At 40.3% G+C, this 25,859-nt stretch overlaps 1 protein-coding gene across 1 annotated transcript in view; it reads left to right on the forward strand.

Moving 5' to 3' along the window:
* Positions 1–25,859, forward strand: part of LOC132816938 (coiled-coil domain-containing protein 138-like) — a 123,303-nt gene that overhangs the window by 80,918 nt on the left and 16,526 nt on the right. The window contains exons 9-12 of the mRNA XM_060826963.1: positions 1,117–1,230; positions 5,158–5,319; positions 7,781–7,900; positions 22,858–23,050. Of these exons, the coding sequence (XP_060682946.1) occupies positions 1,117–1,230; positions 5,158–5,319; positions 7,781–7,900; positions 22,858–23,050 (589 nt within the window). The remainder of the gene's footprint in view (positions 1–1,116; positions 1,231–5,157; positions 5,320–7,780; positions 7,901–22,857; positions 23,051–25,859) is intronic.

The raw sequence follows: 25,859 nt of genomic DNA on the forward strand, positions 1-25,859 counted from the left end.
CCTGTCATAAGCCTTCAATTCAAGTTTCACTGTGATGAGGCATAAGTTGATTGGCTAAACTACAAATTGAGTATTAATACCAGCTTTAAACACAACAAATGATTGAACTAAATTGATACATAGTCCTTCTATTTTATTATTAATAGGGACATTGGAATGGTGTCATTGTTGCCATATTTGTGCCTAATTAGTATTTTTATTGGACAACATTAGTGAGTGGATCTTTAAAACATCTTTCAAGAGATGTGGTATGTTGCGAGTTTTAAAGGTGTTGCCAAAGTGAACTTGCTAATTTGCTGTGCTGCATGTTGAATGTGGTGTGTACACACTGGTCGTGAATGAGATGCACATCAAATGGACTATGTTGTCCCCTGTATGGTTTTGAGCTCCATGAGTAATGGAGCTGTACTCATCCAGGCAATGAACAACATTCCAATATTTCCTGACTTATACCTTGTATGTGGTTTGATTAAGCTTTGATGAGTCAAAAAGTGAGTTACAGGCTGCAAAATTTCCGATCTCTGACCTGTTGTTGTAGCCACAGGATATATATGAGTGGTTTGATGAGTCAGGAGGTGAGTTAGAAGCTGCTAAATTTCCAGTCTCACACCTGTTGTAGCCACAATATGTATATGGGTGGTTGTGAAGACTTTTGGATTTATTCCAATGTCCCTATTATTTATAACTGGAAGGATTATGTATCTATTTAGTTCAATCACTTGTCAGGTTTAAAGCCTGGTACTAATACTCAATTTGCAGTTTAGCCAATCAACTTATGTCTCATCACAGTGAAACTTGAATTGAGGGCAAATGACAAGTTCCAGTCATCAATTTTAGGCCAAATCCTTTGTGCATTGAATCTGTTTCAGTAATGCATAGCAGTTGTCACAAAATGGTTTGTTGGGAGTTTGGGAATAATTCCATGATTGACAACTGGTGCTGAGTCTAATTTTGTAACATCTCTACAGAAATTGAATTCATCAAAGAATCTACACCCAGCATTTTTTCCTTAATCATAATTAATGAAACAGCTTTGTGTTATTTAATGTTCTGTTTTATCTCACTGCAGTGTGTCATTATACTTTTAAAAACACCTCAAATGTTACCCTCTTGCAGAGAAAGTATGAGTTATGTGTGGCGCAGAAACATCACGAAAGGGTTTCCACAGACATGAAAGGGATAAGTTTGGAAAAACAGGAAAAAATTCGGCCTCTTCGTAGAACCAATCGAGTAAGATATTTTGCTGCATTTGCTGGCTTCTTATGTGAAATTGTGCACAAATTGTATTCTACTGATTTTAAAATTCAATCATTTGTATCCTATCCATCATTACTCAGACCCCATCCTTTTTTCCAACAGCAGTACATTTTGAATAAATAATACAGCTACATCATTTACTGCATTTTTCTCATCCTTATCATTTTTACAATCCTCACCCTTGTTCTGAATTTATCCACATAAATTCATAAACCACCTAGCAGGCTTATCTCTGTGGAAAATATCGCAATCTCCTTCATCTCTTGAATATTCAAATATTTTAACATAATTATTAACTCCCATTAATAGGCACCATTCCCATCATCTTGAAATCTCATCATCACGATCTCTCAAAATTCCAATCCTGCTACCATCTTATATCTAGACACCATCTCAATTCTAAGCTCTGTAATGCTGGTTCTAAAACTCCTTGTAACGTAGCTTCTGTTCTCGAACTTTTACTAATTGGTAGGCACCAATGGCATCATTTTTATTAACTGCGGTGTGCTATACTTCCTGGTCGTCAGTCTAGTGTTCAGTGTGATCAGTCACTCGCTACTCTTTCACCTTCTTGTATCTGAGATCTAACTCTGTTGTGTGTCATAGATTGGTTTCACTGTTAGTTATCTCAATGATTCTAGTTTATCTTTAGTAATGGCTTCTTCAATTAACTCACATAATAACATCTGGGATCCCCAAAGTTTCCACCTTAGCTCACGTATTTTATTCATTGGTGTGGTATCCCTTGGAAACATTATTCAAACATATGGCTATTTTATAAAATACATTTTGATTTTTTTTTAATAGTCCTTCATTAAAATTTATTCTTAGCTTTCCTTTTTTCCAGTGGAACAAAGAATCTCAAGTCTCTCTATACAAGCCAAATATCCTATTTTTAACATGACTGTGGTTCCAGTAAATTGGTATATTAACCCATTTTCTGTGCACATGAACACCAATACAGTGTTTGTTTATTAGGACCAGGATTTTTTTGTGAGAGGCAATAGGAATGAGTGAAATAATTAATAAGATGTTAGACTAACACACTATTCTGTTTTCTCAATGTTTTAATGAAAATCATTCTAGAAATATGTATCGTATGTCAAGACTTGATCCTTAAGAATTATGTATTGGTGTTAATGTCACTTACTCCAAGAACAAAATTCAAATCAAACTTGGAAACTAGCATATACATTCTGATGAAATCCTTTGCCAAAATCTGGGAGAATGTACTACATTTGGATCAAGTTGAAAATCTCACAACACAAGGTTATAGTCTACCAGGTTTATTTAAAAGTACAAGCTTTCGGACCGCTGTATTTTCAAATAAATCTGTAGGACTATAACCTGCTGTTGTGTGATTTTCCACTTTGTCTATCACAGTCCAACATCAGCACCTCCAAACTTGGATCAAGCAGTTCCAGAGTTGCTAGGTAGCAACATTCAATTCTGCCCATCAAAACCTTATTGCATTTTTTCATAGGTCACTGAGGACAGTTTGAGGGTCACTGGAAAGCAGTTCCAAGGGTGATTTTTTAAAAAAAATAAAATGGCTCATTGCAGTTCCAGGATCACAAGTAATGAGAAAAAGACAGAGACTGGGCAGACTCATATTCGAAGTGTGAACTTTTAGCTGTCCTGCAGGAAAGGTATCATGAGCAGTTGGATGGCTTGTATTGTTAGGACAAATTTAGGAGAAAATTCCAGGAATTAGTAAGCAGCAAGAGTTTGGAGTCAGGACTCGGAAGAAGTCCTGAGGAGCTGTGAAAGTGGGAAGATTGTTTTGTGTGTTTTGAAAGATGCTATGAAGGACTCAAAAAAGCCTTTGAGCCTTCAAGTTTCAGTGTAGCTGAGAAGATAAAGGCTTTGGACAGATATACAAACATACGAAATTGGAGCACAAGAGAACTCACTCATTCCAGATGTAAATCTAGTCAACCTTCTCTGAATCATGTCCAATACATTTACTTCCTTCCTTACATATGGAGACCCTAACTGCATACAGTATTTGTGATTTAGCTTCACAAATGCCCTGTGTAATGTAAGTGTATCATCATTACATGCTGCACTCATGTACAAATGTTTTGTGATTTATGGTGTTGATACCTACACCATTCTACGCCTCAAAACTCTTCCTGCTTAAGTGAACAAATTCACATTTTTCCACATTATACTCCATCTGCCAGATTTTTGTCTGCTCACTCAATATATCTGTACTCATCTGCAGCTTCCTTATGTTTCTTCACAACATTCTTTACTACCAATGTTGGTGCTGTCTGCAAATTTACCATGCCTTTGTGTCCCTTGGCCAAGTCAATGATATAAATTAGCGTCAGAGAGATGTAGAGCACAGAAACAGACCCTTCAATCCAACTCATCCATGCCAACCAGATATCCTAAATTAATCTAGTCCCATTTGCCAACACTTGGCCCATATCCCTCTAAACTCTTCCTATTTATAAACCCATCCAGATGCCTTTTAAATGCTGTAATTGTATCAGCCTCCACCACTTCCTCTGGCAGTTCATTCCATACACGCACCACCCTCTCTGTGAAAAAATTGCCCCTGAAGTCCCTTTTAAATGTTTCCCCTCTCACCTTAAACCTATACTCTCTAGTTCTGGGCTCCCCCACCCCAACTAAAAAATCTATTTACCCTATTTATGTCCCTCATGATTTTCTAAACCTTTATAAGGTGACCCCTCCGCCTCCAGGGAAAATAGCCCCAGACTATTCAGCCTCTCCCTATAGTTCAAATCCTCCAATCCTGGCAACATGCCTGTAAAACTTTTATGAACTCTTCCAAGTTTCACAACATCTTTCCAATAGAAAGGAGACGAGAATTGCATACAATATTCCATATGTAGCCTAACCAATCTCCTGTACAGCACCAACTTTACCTCCCAACTCCAATACTCAATGCTTTGACCAATAAAGGCAAGAATATCATATGCTTTTTTCACTATCCTATCTACCTGTGACTCCACTTTCAAGGAACAATGAACCTGCACTCCAAGGCCACTTTGTTCAGCAACACTTCCTAAGGCCTTACCATTAAATGTATAAATCCTGCCTTGATTTGCCTTTCCAAAATGCAGCACCTCACATAATTGAGCCTCCAGAATAGACATTTAGAGGTGTCCGCTAATCACATTCTGCTCATTGGAATGATTTATGCATCTGTTTTCTATTATTTATACTAGGCCACAAACAGCATTTGACTGATGAAGCTGAGCAACATTGGGGCTCAGGGAATTCCCAGGAACAGATCTAGTTTAGTGAAGTTGACTATGGGATAATAGCTGGAGTTGTGCCTGTGAGTAATTGCTGGAGTGCAGTTTTCAGAGTCCTAGGGGAGCACGCATTGTGGTAGACCAGTACGGAACAGCTCTTGAGAAGGAGTTTCAGGGATGGATCAAGTGTAGAGAATTGAAATCCCTTGTGAAATTTAATACGATTTGATGACCCACCATGGTAATAATATCTGGTGGGGAGTTACCAAGAAATCCATGGGATCTGATTTGATCATACTTATTATTTAACATGTGCTGTAGGGTTCAATTATAGTACGTTGCCCATCCTCAGCACATATTAATTCTGGGTGCTTGAAAAAGTTGTGTATTGTAGATTATTTTACACTTCTAATTTTGTATATTCAAGCATTTTTGTTTATTCAAAGTTCTGAAATCGTATGGCTTTTTTTTAGTCGGCCTCCTGAATCTCACTTTCATCCATTTTAAAAGTTGATATTAATCAGATCAAAATGTAATTTCATGATATCAAACAGGATCATAACACTAATGTTCATGGATCTGACCTGAGATCATATCACAACGTAATTTCATGATATGTTGTGTAGTTCTTTAATTGTTTGTTTGATATTGCTTCTTTATATTCTAGCCACCTTTAAATAACAATTTCTGTGAATTGTTCGGTATGCTGCTGGACTGGATCTCTGATGGTTGCCTTTGTTATTTGAATCCAGAAGATGAAAATGATGTTCAGAAGTCATTGGGTCTCAATTGTTTACCTAAAAAATCTATTCAAGAGAAGTGCGTAAAGGTATGCATTTTTCCCTTCTCAAATGTTTTTAGTGTTTCTTGGTATTAAATTATTTTGTGATAATATTACAAGCAGGAAATGGCAGCACTATACAGCAGATCTTGGCAAAGGAGAATAACATTAACATTGAATCACGTATTTCAAAATCCTATGTTTATTATTTACTCACTATATAACTACGATGGTTTTAAGAGCAGGTCAGAGTCTAGAAATATTGCAGCAAGTGACTCACCTCCTGACTCCCCAAAGCCAGTCCACCATGTGCAAGGCACAAATCAGCATTGTGTTGAAATATTCCCCACTTGCCTATAAGAGTCTTCTCAGTTGTCCTGCCTTCAAGGAGAACAGCCCCAACTTCTTCAATCTATCCTTGTAACTGAAATTTCTCCTTCCTAGAACCATTCTTGTCAATTGCTGTGCACTCTATGGTGTCCAGAACTATACACAATACACCAGCTAAGGCCTAGCCAGAGTTTTATATAGGTTCAGCATTACCTCTTTACTCTTATACTCCATGTCTCTAATAATAAGGCTGAGAACACTGTGTGCCTAATGAGCTGCTCTTACCACCTTCAATGATCTATGTGCATGTACACCCAGGTGCGTTCCTGCACCTTATTTAGAATTGTAGTCCAATTTTCTATTGTCATGCAACCAGAATGCATCACTTCACACTTCTCCATCTTGTGTCATCTGCAAATTTTGAAATTCTCCAACATGCACCAAGATGTGGATCATTGATATATATTGGGGAAAGCAAGGTTCCCAGTGCTGACCCCTGAGGAACTCCAGTACAAATATTCCTGAAACTCAAAAATATCCATTGGCCATTACTCTCTGTTTCTATCTTAGCCAATTTTGTATCCACATTGCTCTTGTCCCTTTTAAACCTTGACCTATAATTTCACATGCAAGTTTATTGTGTAGCATGAGAGCAAACATTTGGAAATGTATGTATAATTAATCAGTGCTGTTATCCTGTCAACCCTTTCAGTTAGTTTTTCAAAAAAACTCCAGTGTACCAGCAAGACATGACAGAGTAGTGGTTAGATGTGGTGGACAATAATTGACAGCAAGATTAAGTTGAGAGTTGTAGTGGAATGAAGAGTATAACTGCGTTAAGGAGAGTTGAATCTCTCTGCATTCCCATTGGAGTAGTCCCAGTCTACTCCAGTCAGCGCCAGGATTCATTCCCCCCTAGGGAGGTAAGGAGCCTAATGTCAAGCAACCCTTTACCCTAATAAAAGGGCTTCTATTTAATTTATTCATGGGTTGTGGATATCACTGGCTGGGCCAACAGGAAATCTCTAGTTGTCCCAGAAGGCAGTTCAGAATCAACCACATTACTGTGGTCTGCAATTACATAGGCCAGACTGGATAAATAGATAAGATTCCTGTCTAAAACCAGTAATTTTTCCGACAATTAAGAATGGTTTCATGGTCAATATTATTCTCTTAAATCAAGAGTTTTTTTGTATTCAGTTTCCACCATCTGCCATGGCAGTATTCAAAACCAGGTCCCCAGACATTAACTAGGCCTCTGAATTAGTAATCTAGCAATATTAGCACTAGACCATGGTGAAAGTGAGTGGCACAGTTGTTAGTCCTGGTGGTCAAAAGATGGTGTGGTGTTTGGAGGAAGTGAGGAGGCAATGCAGGGTTAATGGTGAGGGGATTTTGTGTGGATCAGAGCAAGTAAGCGAAGATGTTGCAGGTAATAGTGATAGTAGCAGAGATAGCAGCAGATATCCAAGTCCCTGTTGAAGAATTGTGATGCCATCTTTGCTTTTTCCGACATCTTCCAGAAACATATTTCGCTGAGCAGCCTCAGTATGCCAGTGCTTGTTCGCTTCTACAACAATCATTTAAAGAGTGCAAAAGCAAAAAGGTTGCCAGTCTTTTGGCAGATATCTGCCCCTGCCGAGCAGTGAGTTGTTTGAGCGTGTGGCAAGGTGGAGCTGGAGTTGAGCATGAGATATGCCATAGGGGTGGGTGAGCTATTTCATGTGGCAAGTTTGCTAAGATATGTCAAAAACACTTGCTTCATCTTACAGCCAAAAACTCTCCAAAAGCTCAACACAACTCGGACTTGCCTTAAAAAAATAAGATTCAGCTGCAGGTAACTGACAAAAAACTGGAGGGATTTGAGGGGGGGGGTAAATAAATGGTTGTAGATGTGGTGGAAGCAGAATCAAGAATGAGTTATAAATGAGAACTGGTAAATACCTGTAAGTGAAAATGTTGCAGTGCGATGGGGAATGGGGCTCATTGGATAGAGCTCGCAAAGGTCTGGCACAGGCAGTTTGGGCTGATCAGTCTCTTGTGTTATTATTTTATATTTCTAACTTAAGTGATTTTGAATGTACTTTAAATTGAATTGTGTACTAAATTGCTCATTGCTTTGACAAAACAATGGTTGATTTTTTTTCTTACCATACCTTCTGAATGTAATGTTTTTCAGATCTTACCCCTCATCACCGCACAAATTCACTTGATCCCATCTGGGGATATCAAATTGCAGCTCTCACTGGTAAAGTTCCTTTACTGGACTTTAATGCATATAGACAGAGAAGGAATGCAAGTAAGTACAAAGACCTTTTCCTTCCCTTTCAGGGATTCAAGGTGGGCTTCAATATGTTCAATAAATGTGAGGCTTGAAAACAATATATTTAGAAATAAAACCTCAAAATAGCATGCCCTTCTGGAGATAGCAACATTTTATAAATCAATATTTATTGAAATACTTCCTTCAGACATTAAGACACATAATTATCTTTTTTTGTCATCTCTTATATGAAGCAAGTGTTCCAGGATGTTTTACTTTGTTATCAGAGATTCTGTTTGAGTAAATAAGCAGAAACAGTTTCTAGTGACAAAATAGCTTATTGATTAAAGAAACCAAACAGTATTGCAGTTACTTTGTGACTGTTGTGGTTCTGTTCGCCGAGCTGGGAATTTGTGTTGCAGACGTTTCGTCCCCTGTCTAGGTGGGTATCAGGTCCTTTGTCCTGGTGAATTGCTGTCTGGACAACGGACCCGATACCCAGCATGAGCAAAACCAATGTAGTGTACAAAATCTCATGCAAGGACTGTACAAAACACTACATAGGACAAACAGGAAGACAGCTAACGATCCGTGTCCATGAACAACAACTAGCCATGAAACAACATGACCAGCAGTCCTTAGTAGCCACACACTCAGATGACAAGCAACATGAGTTCGACTGGGACAACACTACTATTATAGGACAAGCCAAACAGAGAACAGCCAGGGAATTCCTAGAGGCATGGCATCCACAGATTCCATCAACAAACGCATCGACCTGGACCCAATATACCGGCCACTGCAGCGGACAGCTGGAACTGACAACCGGAAGCGGCAGAGACAAACCACTATAAATGCTGGAGGAAACATCACAGAAACACTTCACAGGAGGCTCTCAAGCACAGAGGATGTCACCTAGACAGGGGACGAAACGTCTGCAACACAAATTCCCAGCTCAGTGAACAGAACCACAACAACGAGCAACCAAGCTACAAATTTTCTCATAAACTTTGAACACTTACTTTGTGACTAGAATGCTTACTTAAACATTTACTTTTTAATTTCTGACTTATTTGCAAAATTTGTTGGTTTAAAAAACAACCTGGTTCCATGGGCATTACATGACTTACACGTAAAACTAAAGGTTGGAGCTTGAGCCTTTGCAATTGTGTTAATATTAATAGTGCTAATAGGGGACGGTATAGTTAAAGGGATTGACTGTTCTCTGCAGTAAAGTGTATTATTCCACCTGGCTAGGTTGTCTGTGGTTCAGGACATCTGCTTAGAGCTGTAAAAGAACTTGGAGTAGGAGGGGAAAGTTCCAGTTCTAGTGGTCCACTTGGTTAACAATGACATTGGCAGGTCAAAGCAAAAAGGTTGTGCACAATCAGTTTGAAGAGCTAAACACCAAGTTACAAAGCAGAATCTCATCATCTCTGGATTATTGCGTAAACCATGTGTAAATTAAATGAATGGCTAGAAGATGGGAGAAGTTGGTTTTGATTTGTGGGTCACTGGCACCAGTATTGTGAAAAATGTGATCAGTACTATTGGAATGGTCTACACCTGGATTGTGCTGAGGCCAATGTCCTTGTGAACCATATAACTAGAAAAGTAGAGAGAATTTTAAACTGAATTGTGGGAACAAGGGATCAAATTTGAGAACATGTGATAAACCAGAGTGGAACCACAGCCATAGAGAAAGATCTTAATATGGGAATGTTAAAACGGACCATGAAGAAAGGGTTGGAGTAGACCAACAGATAAAATTCAAGCAAATATTAGACTATGTATTTGAATGCATAAAGCATTCGACAGAAAACGGACAAACTGAGAATGTAAATAGAAATAAACAAATACTATCTGGAAACAATTACAGATAAATGGCTACGCAATGAAATGGATTGGAACAGGTTATTTAGAGAGTACAGGATGCTACATAGGAATAGGTGGAAGGATGGCTCTGTTATTCAGTGATGGTATTAGCACAATAGAGAGGGATGACCTTAGTTCAGGAAACCAGGATTGGGGACAGTTTGAACATAGACAAGAAATGATAAAAGAAGGAAGTCATATGTGGAAGTAGTATACTCTCTAACAGCAACAACTTGGTAGAGTGGAGCATACTGATTAGCAAGGTTAAACCTCTCAGAATACAGGGAGAACTTGCCTTTTGGATACAGAACTGGCTCAAAGGTAGAAGACAGAGGGTGGTGGTGGAGGGTTGTTTTTCAGACTGGAAGCCTGTGACGATTGGAATGCCACAGGAATGGTGCTGGGTCCTCTACTTTTTGTTATTTACATAAATGACTTGGAGCGAGCATAAGAGGTACATTTAGTAAGTTTGCAGATGACACCAAAATTGGAGATGTAGTGGACAGCGAAGAGGGTTACCTCAGATTACAACAGGATCTTGACCAAATGGGCCAATAGCTGAGAAGTGGCAGATGGAGTGTAAGTCAGATAAATGTGAGGTGCTGAATTTTGGGAAAGCAAATCCTAGCAAGACTTATACACTTAATGGTAAGGTCCCAGGGAGTGTTGCTGAACAAAATGACCTTGGAGTGCAGATTCATAGCTCCTTGAAAGTGGAGTCACAGGTAGATAGGATAGTGAAGAAGGGGTTTGGTAGGCTTTCCTTTATTGGTCAGAGTATTGAGTACAGGAGTTGGGAGGTCATGTTGTGGCTGTACAGGACATTGGTTAGGCCACTGTTGGAATATTGCATGCAGTTCTGGTATCCTTCCTATCGGAAAGATGTTGTGAAACATGAAAGGGTTCAGAAAAGATTTACAAGGATGTTGCCAGAGTTGGAGGATTTGAGCGATAGGGGCTACAGGGAGAGGCTGATCAGGCTTGGGGCTGTTTTCCCCTGAGCATTGGAGGCTGAGGGGTGACCTTATAGAGGTTTACAAAATTATGAGGGGCATGGAAAGGGTAAATAGGCAAAGTCTTTTCCCTGGGGTCAGGGAGTCCAGAACTAGAGGGCATAGGTTTAGGGTGAGAGGAAAGATATAAAAGAGACCTACGGGGCAACCTTTTCACACACAGAGTGGTACGTGTATGGAATGAGCTGCCAGAGAAAGTGGTGGAGGCTAGTACAAGTACATTTAAGAGGCATATGGATGGGTATATGAATAGGAAGGATTTGGAGGGATATGGGCCGGGTGCTGGCAGGTGGGACTAGATTGGGTTAGGACATCTGGTCGGCATGGACGGGTTGGACCGAAGGGTCTGTTTCCACGCTGTACATCTCTATGACTCTATAAAGGAATAAATATTTAGATCTTGTCAGAAGGGCAATAATCATGGAAATTTTTAATTTATGTATAGGTCAAAAAAGTGAAATGGGCAAAGATAACCTACACAAGGATTTTATATTTCCCTATAACTATTATATTCCACACATTTTATACCTCCCTGTGCAGCAGAGCCAACTGTGGTGCAGCATATTTGGCTGTTGCTTTCCTCTCCAGGGCATTCACTTTAACAATAACAAAAGCAGTATATCTGTTTTGCAGAGTAATAGCTACAGAGGACTCCTGCACTGCCTGCCTAGCCATCTTACTCTGTGTGGTAGTCTCCACTCCCTGTAGAGTTTTAGCCTGCAGTGTGACCATCTTTCTATATATTGGATTAGTGGTGCTGGAAGAGCATAGCAGTTCAGGCAGCATCCGAGGAGCAGCAAAATCGACGTTTCGGGCAAAAGCCCTTCATCACCTTTTACCATCTTTGTATATATGCTATCCCCAGAACTTTCTTTCTCATGGATGCTCCACAGTGTCCCCAGCTACCGCTCCCACTCTGAAACCCAGGTTTCAAGGAACTGCAACAAGGGACATTTCTTGAAATCATGCTCACCCCGGATAGTGGAAAGGTTCCCAGTTTCCCACAAAGAGCAGGTAAAGCACACAATGCCTTTGAGTTCTCCTACCATGACTTACTCCTTTTAAGTTAAACATTTTAAAGGTGCTTAATATCAGATAATATCAATTACTTGGTACCCTTATAACCTGGTCCTCCTTACAACCATAAAGCACAAAAAAAAGTACCTCTTCCCCACTTCACTGAATTCCCACTCTGCTTCAAATTCCAGATCGCACTCACTTTAGCTGTGTCTCACTCGGATATTTTCTCTCCAAACTGCTCATGCTGAGCTTACTAACCTAAGTAGCACAAAACAGTAAGTTGGACTAAAGGAAGTATTTCAGGATGGCAGTGCAGTGCCATGGGGATTAGTGGTGTGTCCACAGTTATTTGCAATATATGTTAATGACTTGTAAGAAGAATGTGAATATACTATCACCAAGTTTGATAATGACACAAAAATAGGTAAGAAGATAAGTGGTGAGGATGACATAAAAAGAGGATATAAATAGGTTAAATGAGTGGTTAAATCCTGGCAGATGAAATATAATTTGGGAAAATGAGGTTATGTACATTGGCAGGAAGGACGGAAGAGCTGAATGTTATTAAAGGGTACTGTAGAAATTCATGGAAGAGAGCTGTGGAATCGTGTTCAAAAAATGACCGAAATCAGTGAGCGGCAAAAATAGCGTCTTTATTCAGCATCGCGGTAGCATAGTTCGAGATGGTGATGGAATCCAAAAGTACAGTTCTTACAGTAGCCTTTTTATACACAATTCTTAAATGAATTAAAAGTCTATCAATAGTTTTATCTATTGTATGCGAAAAGTTTGCTTGACATCTGTCCTGGGGAAGCAGGAGATGGTTTAAACTTTTGCTCAGCCTTGATGGGATTAGAGTGCCTGTCCGGTCTGCTTCCATAATTAAGAGATATTAATCATTTCATCTTTTAAGTTAGTGGATGTTCATAAATATACTAGACCTATATGATCTAAATAAGTCAGAAATTATACATGTGCTTAATAAAAGTATAGAGGGTACTCAGCTGATTGCCGTAGCTAGGTTGTGAGATTTTATTTACTATTGCCCAATTTGACAGTTTTCATTCATTCATGCAATTGCATGAAAGCACTGTTTTGATAGTAAGCTTCTTAAAGGGGATGACGGCCCTACTTAATATGTATTTAACAAGTACACATGAGTTGGGGAAACTGTTTCATGTTCTGCATCTATTCAGGTCTCGAGAGACCATTAGTAAGAGCTGATTAATATTATTATCTTTCCATAGTTTCGGATGAGTCTTGGAGACACGGTGACGGGAGTGGCATTGTTCTGGATAAGTTACAATAATGACACATATTCAGGGGTAGTCTTTGATATAGAAATAGGCCTAAATGCTGCTTGCAGCATGGGGTTGGTAAGGATTGAAGCTGTGAAGGAGCAGAAATGGGCTGGAAGGGATGTTTTAATTTAATCTATCTTGTAAACAGTAAAATCTACTACATAAACACGGTTTTAAGAATGAATGAATGAAAACATGTTATAGAAAACATTGCAAATTAGTGAAGAGTTATGAATGAATGGGAATGCAATATTAGTAAATATAGTGAGCTGGTGAGTGAGTTAATAAAGAGAACTATACAATATCTCACAGAGGTATTTGCATGAATCACAAAGAGCATCCAAGTTCAGCAGATAAGAAGAAAGGCGAATGGAATGTTGGCCTTTATTTCAAAGGGAATGGATATAAAAATAAAGAAGTGTCAAGAGTGTGGTGCTGGAAAAGCACAACAGGTCAGGCAGCATCTGAGGAGGAGGAGAAACAATGTTTTGGGGCTAAGCCCTTAATCAAGAAGTGCTGATGAAGAGCTTATACCCAAAACAGCACATTCTCGATTCTGATCTCCAGCATCTGCAGTCCTACTTTCTCTCATAAAAATAAAGAGGTCTTGCTAAAATTATATATGGCACTGGGAATAGTTTTGGGCCCCTTATCTAAGGAAAGATGTACAGATATAGGAAGAAGTCAAGAGAAGGGTCACTATGTTGATCCTGGGCAAGGAGAGATTTTCTTATGAGAGGATAGTGTCAGATAGGCTTGTTTTCATTAGAGTTTAGAAGGATGAGAAATGACTTTATTGAAACATATAAGATTCTTAGAGAGCTTGCTAGAAATGATGTTTCCCCTTGTAGGAAGGGCTGGCATAACTTCAGAGTAAGTGGTCGTCCAGTCAAGACCAAGATGAGCAGGAATCTCTCTTCTCAAAGGGCAGTGCATCTATGGAACATTTTACCAGAGAAAGCTGTCGAAACTGAGTTGTTAAGAATATTCAAAGCTGAAATTGAGTTTTAATAAGTACGGGAACTGAAGGATATGAAGAAAAAACGAAAGTGTAGCTGAGGAATATCAGATCACCCATGATGTTATCATATGGCAGAGCACTGTCAATGGACTCATGGCCAATTTCTATTTGTATGCTGTATGGTCTTAAAGGACAGGAAGCAGTAAATTATAGTCCAGTTAACTAATGTCTGTCATGAGGAAAATGTTAGGAACTATTGTTGAAATTGGAGCAGAGCACTTAGATTAGCTCAAAATAATCAGGTAGTGTCAACATGCTTTGTGAAGAGGACAATGTGATCAACCAGTCAGTTGGAGTTCTTTAAGGAAGCAACATACCATTGATAAAGAGGAAAGAGTGGCTACATCAAAGGTTATTGAAGAAGATAAAAGCTGTTTGCTTAGGTGGGAGAATATTGACATGGATAGAAGATTGGCTTTTTAGTAGAAAAACCAAAAAGACAAAGTATTTGAATAGTCATAGAGTTGGAAAGGGGGAGATGCCTTGTGCACTAGTCATTCAAAGCAAGTAGGCAGGTACAGTAGATGGTGAAGAAAGCAAGTAGTGTATTGGTCATGAGAACAAAGGGATTCAGGAGCCAAGATGTCTTATGGCAATTATACAGCACCGTGACACAGTGAGGCCATACCTGGAGTGTTGTGTGCAGTTTCAGTTGTCTTATCTGAGAAAGAATGGTTTGCTAAGAACGGATTACAACAAAGATTTAACAGACTGATTGCTCGGTTGGCAGGACTGACCTACGAAGAGAGACTAGATTGATTAGAATTATAGCCATTGCAGATTAGAAGAATGAAGAGGGATCTCAGAAAACTAAAAGACTCCAACAGGACTAGACAGAGGAAAAGATATTGCTGACAACCGGGGAGTCCTGAACCAGGGGTCACAGTCTAAGGATATGGGGTAAGCATTTAAGACACAAAATGAGAAATCTTTTCATCCAGAGTGTGGTGAGCCTTTGGAATTATCTGCCACCTAAAACAGTTGAGACCAAAACATTGAATGTTTTCAAGAAGAAGGTAAATATATTTATTAGAGGTTAAAGGATATGGGGAGAAGTGGGAACAGAGTATCTAGTTGGATGATCAGCCATGATCATATTGAATGGCAGCGCAGGCCTGACGGATTAAATTGCTTACTCCTTTTCCTGTATTCTATTTATCGGTGTGCTCAATGGAATCATGAGTTGGAGATGGGGCTATATTCATGTGACAATGATTCTCTGAGCCACATTATATCTGAAGATAGTTCCTCAGTAAGAACATTAAGATCAATGAATTTATTATTCTGTGGCATCTATATTCTAAGTAAACCCAGCACAGAATAATTTGAGAAAAAGTTTAATATGTCAGAGAACTAAAGTGAAATGAGCTTGAGAAGGTTCAATCCAATTCTGAGTGAACATTTTGAATCTGCTGCAGAAAAATGCACAAAATGCCAGTGAAGCTAACAGTCTTATTTAGATCATAATATTTCTGAAGCACTGCACTTCTTAGTATGAATTTCAGTGTTCTCTTTTCACATTTTCCCTTAAGTGTCCAACACATGTTAAGAGTCTAAGAAGTTCAAAGTTTGGGAGAAGATTTGTAGCTCGGGTGCTCGTTGCTGTGGTTCTGTTCGTCGAGCTGGGAGTTTTTGTTGCAAATGTTTCATCCCCTTTCTAGGTGAAATCCTCAGTGCTAGGGAGCCTCCTGTGAAGCGCTTCTGTGATGTTTCCTCCGGCATTTATAGTGGCTTGTCTCTGCCGCTTCCGGTTGTCAGTTGCTGTCCGCTGCTGTGGCCGGTATATTGGGTCCAGGTCACGAGAGAGGAAGAAAAGGACAACCATCTCCCATTCCTAGACGTGATGGTACAGAGAACACCGAACAGAGAATTCAGCACGAAGGTATACAGAAAACTCATACACACAGACCAAGTCCTGAACTATGAAAGCAACCACCCCAACAGACACAAACGAAGTTGCACCAGGACACTATTCAAAAGTTCCACAACACACTGCAGTACACCAGAACTGCAAAAAGAGGAAGAAGAATACCTATACAAGGTATTCACCAAAAACAGATACCCACGCAATTTCATCAACAGATGCCTAAGGGAAAGACAACGGAATGAGGACATGCCGCAACCCAAAGGACTAGCCACACTACCATACATCAGGAGCATTTCCGAACTGACAGCCAGACTACTGCGACCACTAGGACTCATAACAGCACACAAACCAACAGTCACTCTCAGACAACAACTCACCAGGACAAAGAACCCAATATCCAGCATGAGCAAAACCAACGTAGTGTACAAAATCCCATGCAAGGACTGCACAACACACTACATAGGACAAACAGGAAGACAGCTAACAACCCCCATCCACGAACACTAACTAGCCACGAAACGACACGACCAGCTATCCTTAGTAACCACGCACACACAGATGACAAACAACATGAATTCGACTGGGACAACACTACTATTATAGGGCAAGCCAAACAGAGAACAACCAGGGAATTCCTAGAGGCATGGCACTCATCCACTGATTCTATCAACAAACACATCGACCTGGACCCAATATACCGGCCACTGCAGCGGACAGCAACTGACAACCGGAAGCGGCAGAGACAAACCACTATAAATGCCGGAGGAAACATCACAGAAGCGCTTAACAGGAGGCTCCCAAGCACTGAGGATGTCACCTAGAAAGGGGATGAAACATTTGCAACAAAAACTCCCAGCTCGGCGAACAGAACCACAACCAATGAATGTCTGGTTTAAGAATCCAAAATGCATTAATCTTGTAAGGTTATGTTTCTGTACATTAAACAGAAAACCACATTTTGCAATTTTATTAATATATGCCTTTGATCTTTATGTTAATCCATTTAATTAATATCAACTTCCTTGTTGCTCAGATCAGAATGCCTACCTGCATCACTTGCTCTGGTAACATTTCTGAAAAGACTGAAGTTGTTCTGTTACTGGTTGGCATGCTACTGGTATTGCAACTGTTAGTTGCTGGAAGGACTCCAGATCAGAATTGATGATCTGGAATCTGAGCTTCAAATACTGTGGCACATCTGGGAGGGGGTGAGTGACCTGGATGCTTTGTTTCAAGAGGCAGTCGCACCCGGTACATTAAGTAATTCAAATTCAGTTTGTGATCAGGAACAACAGGATGAGAGTGTAAGTGAGGCAGGTAGGGGAATTCTGAGTTCAGGAGTGGAGGGCCTCAGCCTTTGACCTTGTCCAACAGGTATGAGATGTTTGCTCCCTGTAAGGATGAGGAAAAGGGCTCTGGACAGGATGAGCCAACTGACCACGGCACCATGGTGCAGAAGGCCATTAAAGAGGGGGGAGCAAAAAGACAAGTAGTTGTTATCGAGGATTCTATAATTAGGGGGACAGAGTGTATCTGTTGTGAGCTGGATTGGGAGACCCGCATGATGTGTTGCCTGCCCAATGCCTGGGTGCAGGACATCTCCGACTGACTTGAAAGCATATTGGAGCTGGAGGGAGAAGATCCAGTTGTTGAGGTCCACGTTGGTACAAACAACATAAGCAAGGCTAGGAAGGAGGACCTTTTTGGGGAGTATCAAGCACTAGGAAAGAAATTGAAAAACAGGACCTCAAGGGTCATAATCTCTGGATCACTGCCCGAGCCATGTGCTAACTGGCAAAGGGATAAGAAAATTGAAGAAGTAAACATGTGGTTAAGAGATTGGTGTCGGAAAGAGGGATTCCATTTCAATGGACATTGGCATCAGTTTCGGAACCGGGACAATCTCTACCGAATGGATGGTATCCAACTGAACTGATCTGGAACCAGTGTTCTGGCGAAAAGGATAAATAGAGTGGTCAGTAGGACTTTAAACTTGTGAGTCGGGGGAAGGGAAAGGGAAAGCAACAGAGATTATGGAGTCAAGTAGAAAGATAAGCAACAGGTTAGCCAGTGTGCAGGGCTTAAGTTCAAGACGTACTAGGAATGAAGCATAAAGGAAGCATAGCTTAGGACATATTGCTAGAGATGTTGGAAATCATGAGGATAAGACAATTAGCATTAAAGTGCTTTACCTGAATGCTCATGGTATTCCTAACAAAGTAGATGAATTAACGGCACAAATCATCTTGAATGATTATGATGTGGTAGGCATCACAGAGATATGGTTGCAGGGGGTTCAGGACTGGTAGTTAAACATCCAAGGATTGAGAACCTATCAAAAAGGGAGGTGGGCAGAGGCAGTGGGGTTGCCTTATTAGTTAAGAATGAAGTTAAATCTATAGCACTAAATGATATAGGGTCAGATGATGTGGAGTCTGTGTGGGTGGAGTTGAGGAACCACAAAGGCAAAAAAAAATAGGAGTTATGTACAGACCTCCCAGCGGTGGTCAGGACCAAGGGCGCAAGTGTACCATGAAATAGATAGGGCATGCCAGAAAGACAAGGTCACTGTGATCATGGAGGACTTCAATATGCAAATAGACTGGGTAAATAATGTTGCTGGTGGAACCAAAGAAAGGGAATTCATGGAGTGTTTACAGCATGGCTTTTTTGGAACAGCTTGTCATAGAGCCCACAAGGGAGCAGGCTATTCTGGACGTAGTGCTATGTAATGAGCCAGACTTTATAAAAGATCTTAAAGTAAAGGAACACCAAAAGGCAGCGATCATAAAATGGTAGAGTTCAGTTTGCAGTTTGAAAGAGAGAAGGCAAGATCTAATGTAATGGCGTTACAGTTAAAGAAAGGTAATTACAGGAGCATAAGAGAGGAACTGACAGAAATCGACTGGAAGCAGAGCCTAGTGGGGATGACAGTATAGCAACAATGGCAGGAGTTTCTGGGTCGAATTGAGAACACAGTGCAGAGGTTCATCCCAAAGAAAAGAAAGATTATCTGGAGGTGGTGGATTAGACAATCATGGCTGACAAAGGAAGTCAGAAATATATCAAAGAAAAAGAGAGCCTATAAAGTGGCCAATGACACTGGGAAATCAGAAGATTGGGAAGACTACAAAAACAAACAGAGGATAACAAAGAGAGAAATAAGGAAGGAGAGGATCAAATATGAAGGTAAGCTAGTCAATAATATTCAAAATGATAGTAAAAGTTTCTTTCAATACATAAGAAACAGATGAGAGGCAAAATTAGAAATTGGGCTGCTTCAAATTGATGCAGGAAGGCTAATGATGGGAGATAAGGAAATAGCTGGAGAACTTAATAAGTACTTTGCATCAGTCTTCACAGTGGAAGACATGAGTAAAATCCCAACAATTAAGGAGAGTCAAGGGGCAGAGTTGAGTATGGTAGCCATTTCAAAAGAGAAATTACTTGAAAAGCTAAAAGGTCTAAAAATTGATAAATCTCCTGGCCCAGATGGGCTACATCCTCGAATTCTGAGGGGGGTGGCTGAAGAAATAGCAGAGGCATTGGTTGTAATCTTTCAAAGATCACTGGAGTCGGGGAAAGTTCCAGTTGTTGTTGTTGTAATCCCCTTGTTCAAGAAAGGGTTAAAACAAAAGATGGAAAGTTATAGGACATTTAGCCTAACCTCGGTTGTAGGTAAAATTCTAGAATCCATCATTAAAGATGAGATTTCTAAATTCTTGGAAGTGCAGGGTCAGATTAGAACAAGTCAGCATGGATTTAGTAATGGGAGGTCATGCCTGACAAACCTGTTAGAATTCTTTGAAGAGATAACAAGTAGGTTAGACCAGGGAAACCCAGTGGATGTTATCTATCTAGACTTCCAAAAGGCCTTTGATAAGGTGCCTCAAAGGAAGGTGCTGAGTAAGGTGAGGGCCCATGGTGTTTGAGGCTGTCATGGATTGAGGATTGGCTGTCTGGCGGAAGGCAGAGAGTTGGGATAAAAGGTTCCTTTTCGGAGTGGCAGCTGGTGACAAAGTGGTGTCCCGCAGGGTTCAGTGTTGGGACCACAGCTGTTCACTTTATATATTGGTGATCTGGATGAAGGGACTGGGGGCATTCTGGTGAAATTCGCCGATGATACGAAGTTAGGTGGACAGGCAGGTAGTACTGAGGAGGTGGGGAGACTGCAGAAAGATTTAGACAGTTTAGGAGAGTGGTCCAGGAAATGACTGATGAAATTCAATATGAGCAAATGCAAGGTCTTGCACTTTGGAAAAAAGAAAACAGGCATGGACTATTTTCTAAACGATATGAAAATTCATAAAGCCAAAGTACAAAGGGATCTGGGAGTGCTGGTCCAGGATTCTCTCAAGGTTGTCTTGCAGGTTGAGTCTGTGATGAAGAAAGCAAATGTAATGTTGTCATTTATCTCAAGAGGGTTGAATATAAAAGCAGCGATGTACTTCTGAGACTTTATAAAGCTTTAGTTAGGCCCCATTTAGCATACTATGTCCAATTTTGGGCCCCACACCTCAGGAAGGACATAGTGACACTGGAATGTATCCAGCGGAGATTCACACGGATGATCCCTGGAATGGTAGGCCTAACATACAATGAAGGGCTGAGGATCCTGGGATTGTATTCATTAGAGTGTAGAAGGTTGAGGGGAGATCTAATAAAAGCTTACAAGATAATGCATGGATTAGAAAGGGTGGACGCTAGGAATATGTTTCCATTAGGCAGGGAGACTAGGACCCGTGGGCACAGTTTTAGAATTAGAAGGGGTAAATTTAGAACGGAAATGTGGAGACATTTCTTCAGCCAGAGAGTGGTGGGCCTGTGGAATTCATTGCCACAGAGCGCAGTGGAGGCCGGGACGTTAAATGTCTTCAAGACAGAGATTGATAAATTCTTGATCTCGCAAGGAATTAAGGGCTTACGGTGAGAGTACAGATAAATGGAGTTGAAATGCCCATCAGCCATGATTAACTTGATGGGCCAAATGGCCTTACTTCCACTCCTATTTCTTATGGTCTTGAGTACCAAATGTGAAAAGTATTTTAATCTTTAACATTGTGTTCCAAGTGAGTTGTTTAAAATATCATTATGTTTTGAGACGATATTTACTTTAGAGTAAAATGAATGGGATCAGTTTACCAGCACTACCTTGCTTCCTTGCAAGAAAGGGGCTCCTGCAATGAGATCAACATTACCCATCATCTTGGCATTGGTTCACATATCCAGTGGACACTGAGTATGCTATTCCTGGCACATTCTGGCAGTTGCCAAACTACCCATTGAGGCAGCCAGTGCTTGCTTGCCAGAGGTAGATTATTACAGATAGCACTGACAGCTTCTTCCAACCTTAGAGTCAGTTTGCCCAGTACGTCCAACAAATCTGCATGCTGCTCCTGTGTCTGCTCGTGCACATGCATGAAGTTTCTCGTGACTAGCACCATGGGGTTACCTCCTGCCTGGGGTTAAGCAGCTGCCTGCTTTCCAGCTGTCCTCTGAGAACCATTGCCTTGGAATGTTTCTTCCTCGACCACCTGTGGAGATATAATAGTGATGTGCTCACCAGACTCTCATTCAGCTAATGTAGCCATTGAGATGTCCTTATCTGATCTGTTAGAGGGAGTCTTGCCAGTGAATCCTCTAAGGAATCTCTGGTTTCTTCCTCAGGGGTGTGAAAAATAATGAGGTCTTGTGGACTGCTAACTTGAGAGCAGAGCCTGTCCAGATGCTACTGGTATCAGCAGAAAATAAAAGAGAGAATGATTGGCACATTATGAGTAGACATTCATACATGTTAAGAATACATTCACAGTGGCAGTAATGGGCAAACAGCTCAGCATTTGACAAAGAATGTTACTCGGTTACTGAGACCCGGAGGTTTTGGCATTACCACACGAGCAATCCTCTCCCACTACGGCAAGGGAGCTCAACGGGAATAGGGTGAGGGTGAGGAAGAGGCTGTCAGACATCCCACTACCTGTCTTGGTTCTCTCTGCCCTATTATGAGCCATTTTTTCCTGCAGAGAGAAAAAAAATGAAGGGATTGAGTAAGATGAAAGTGACTGGCAGTGCTGTTAGTATGAGCACAGATCAGGCCAAGTTGATTAGGTGGCCTGAGTGATTGAGTAAGCACTGCAAAGCGCATGCAGGATTATTAGTTGGGCACAGAGAGAGAGAGAGAGTGCGGAAAGATGTTGTTGCACTTGTGAGAATGGTGGGCTGAGAACCTTGGTGAGAGAAGAGTGTACTAGCAGCATTAGAGTGAGTATAAAGTAGCAGAGAGAAGATGGTAGCACCTATCATCATGGAGCACAGAAAGTCATTCATGTTTTTGGCACATTGCTGAACATTTCCCAAAACTGTGGAAACAGCATTTATATGGATGGCATGTAGAGATAATGCTGGCATGATCTGGTGCCATGGTCTTCTCTGGCAGTCCTGAGGAAAGATGACATCCGTCCTCTTCACCACCTGATTTATCAGGACCTCCAAGTCCTTGTCTTCAAAGTGGAGAGCTAACTTGCTTTCCCCAGCCACTGCTGGGTTAGTTCTCCAACCAAAGGAACTATAAACAGTAGCTTCATACTGACAGCATTTGACTGGCACACAATTGCATTTTAAATCTCTTGGCAGCGGCAGGAGATCCTGACAGGAGTAAGTACTTCCATTACTGGTGAGCAAGTGGGGTGCCGTAGAAAGATGGTGCATACCTAATGAGGAAAGCTGCAGAGAAGAGCATGAATTATGCTCACGATGAGAAATGCTCCATGAAACTCCTCAAAATGGACACAGCCAATTTCCAGTTGACATTTCGTCCATAGTTACTAACAATAATATTGGATTGTTGAATGTTTAATGTTTAACAGTGATTTGTAACAACTGCACCTTTTCTTTAGAAGAGGATGATTCCTTCAACTTTGCGAAGACTAGGAGAAGAATTATTCCGAGGAACAGTGACTCAGATAGAGCTGGATGGTTTTTTGGAGTCTGCTGCAGAACCCAAACCTAAGGCTTCTGCTTTCTTCAGGAGCTCTGACCTTAGTGTTCGATTTTTATCAGCCCTCAGCATCCTCAAAACAATTACACAAGGTTTGCAGAAACTTTTAACGAGAGTGAAATTTGTTTTATTCTTATAACTTGGGAACCACAAATCAAAGCATTGTTTCTGTCTTCTTTCATGGAAAGTTGGATGATCCATAATCCAGAGACAACACTAGGAAGTTCAGGGTCTAATTTATTGTTATCATGCAAGACTTCATAAACTAATTTAAATTCAATGTTTAGAATATAATAGAAAAAAAAAATCACTTGGAACCATAAACATTTATAGTTTAGACAGGATGTGTCAAGTTTTTGCATGAGTAATCCAAAACAAATTCTCCCTTTCCACATAAATATGGATTTTTTTTTCTGCTTCAAATATACATTACATTTTCTCTTAAAAATTGCAAACACCTCTGCCACAACCAGCCCCTGTGGAAAGAGTACTTTATGCTCAAACCACCTTCTACAGAAAGAAATTTGTCCCAACTCCTCTCCTCTCATTTTCTTTTAGTGATGGTTTTAAATTGATGATCCTTTGTTACTGGCTCCCAATTAAAGGAAATAGCCTTTTCTTATTCACTGCATAATTATTCATCATATCTTAAAAACCTACTCTAAAGCTTCTCAGCTCCAGTGAAAGAAACTTTCAATTTCTTCTGACGAAAGGTCACAGGATTTGAAGCATTAACTCTGTTTCTCTCTCTACAGGTATTGCCAGACCTGCCGAGTTTCTTCACTAATTTCTATTTTTGCTCCAGTATCATAAGTCTCTCTTAAGAAATACAGTTTCCCAATGACCTTGCTTCATGGCTTTAATGTCCTTTCAATCATAGGGTGCCCAAAACTGGACATTATCCTTTCATTGTGGCCTAACCAACTTTCGTGCATGAATATTGTGGGCAGGGAGCAGAAACATACAGATCCATAGAAAATAGGCGATAGGTTTAGATAGAGGATCTGGATTGGCACAGGCTTGGAAGAACAAAGGGCCTGTTCCTGTGCTGTAATTTTCTTTGTTCTTTGTTGTATTATTATTTTACTTGTGTAGTCTGTGTTACTATTTGTTATGCCTAAAATGTTACAGGCCTGCTGGCCTTTTTTTATAGCTTTATTTATTTGCACATTCAAACCAATACAACAGCTGTTTGTCTTCATGCAGTGTCTTTAGCTTAGAAAAATCCTGCAAATTGCTTTGTTAACATGGAAGAGAAATGAGCAGACTCAAAAAAATTGAAATAAGGGATCTTGATGAAAGATCTGGGTTTTAAGGGACATTTTAAAAGAAGAGCATGAGGCACTATCATTTGTAAATAAATTTAAATAATTTTTTCAAGTTTTCTGTTACATCTTGCTATGACCTTTTCTGTTAATTAAATCAAACAACCAGAAAAACTCGCCTTGCCTCAACTCGTAATCTGTTAAAATATGAATGACCGAGAATTCCCAAATTCCACTATTTAAAGAACATAACATCAATTTATTTTCTAACTCTAAACGTTAAGCAAAAACTATTCACAAATCTAAGTCCCTCTTTCTCTTGACTGCTTACTATCTGTTTCCAACTCAATAACAATAGGCGGTTCCAAGAAGAGCATAAGAACAGGGAGCAGGAGTAGACCACCTGGCCCTTCAAGCCTACTTTGCCATTCAATAAGATCATGGTTGATCTTTTCGTGGCCTCAGCTCCATCACCCACCCTGTCACCATAACCCCTAATTCCTTCATTGTTCAAAAAAAATCTATCTTAGCTTTAAAAGCATTTACTAAAGTAGTGTCAACTACTTCACTGGACAGAGAATTCCATTGATTCACAACCCTCTGGATGAGGAAGTTCCTTCTCAATTCTCTAAATCGGGTCCCCCTAATTTTCAGGCCATGCCCTCTTGTCCCAGTTTCACCTGCCAGAGGAAGCATCCTCTCTACATCTATCTTATCTCTTCCTTTCATAATTTTGTACATTTCTTTAAGATCCCCTCTCATTCTTCTAAATTCCAACAAATAGAATCCCAGTCTACTCAGTCTCTCCTCATAAGCTAACCCCCTCAACTCCAGAATCAACCTAGGGAACCTCCTCTGCCAGTACTTCCTTTATCAAGTAAGGTGATCAAAAGTGCACACAGTACTCCAGGTGTAGCCTCACCAGCACCTTATACAGTTGCAACATAAATTCCTTGCTTTTAAATTCAATCCCTTTAGCAGTGAAGGACAAAATTCCTTTTGCCTTCCTAATTACCTGCTGTATCTGCAGACACAGGTTCCTCTGCATAGCAGCATGCTGCAACTCTTTACCATTCAAGTAAAAGTCCGTATTACTTCTACCAAAATAAATGACTTTACATTTATTAACATTGTATTCCATCTGCCAGATCTTTGCCCACTCGCTTAAAGCACCTATGTTCTTCTGCAAGGTTTCAGAGTCCTCTGCCACTCATCTTAGTGTCATTTGCAAACTTTGACACACTACGTGTGGTCCCCAACTCCAAATCATCTACGTAAATTGTGAATAGTTATGATCCCAACACTGATACCTGAGGCACACCACTAGTTACTGATTGTCAACCAGAATGCCACTCACTTCTCCCCTTTGCTTCCTGTTAGTCAACCAGTCCTCTGTCCATGCTAATACTTTACCTGTAATGCCATGAATCTTTATCTTATGTAGCAGTCTCTTGCGCGGCACCTTGTTGAAGGCCTGTTGGAAATCTAGGTACACCACATTGACTGGGTCCCCGTTGTCCACAGTGCTCGTAATGTCTTCATAGAATTCCAAAAGATTAGTTAAGCATGACCTGCTCTTCATGAACCCATGCTGCGTCTACCCAACAGCATACTTGCTATCTAGATATTTTGCTAT

Source organism: Hemiscyllium ocellatum, chromosome 6, assembly GCF_020745735.1.
Source record: "Hemiscyllium ocellatum isolate sHemOce1 chromosome 6, sHemOce1.pat.X.cur, whole genome shotgun sequence".
NCBI lineage: Eukaryota > Metazoa > Chordata > Chondrichthyes > Orectolobiformes > Hemiscylliidae > Hemiscyllium > Hemiscyllium ocellatum.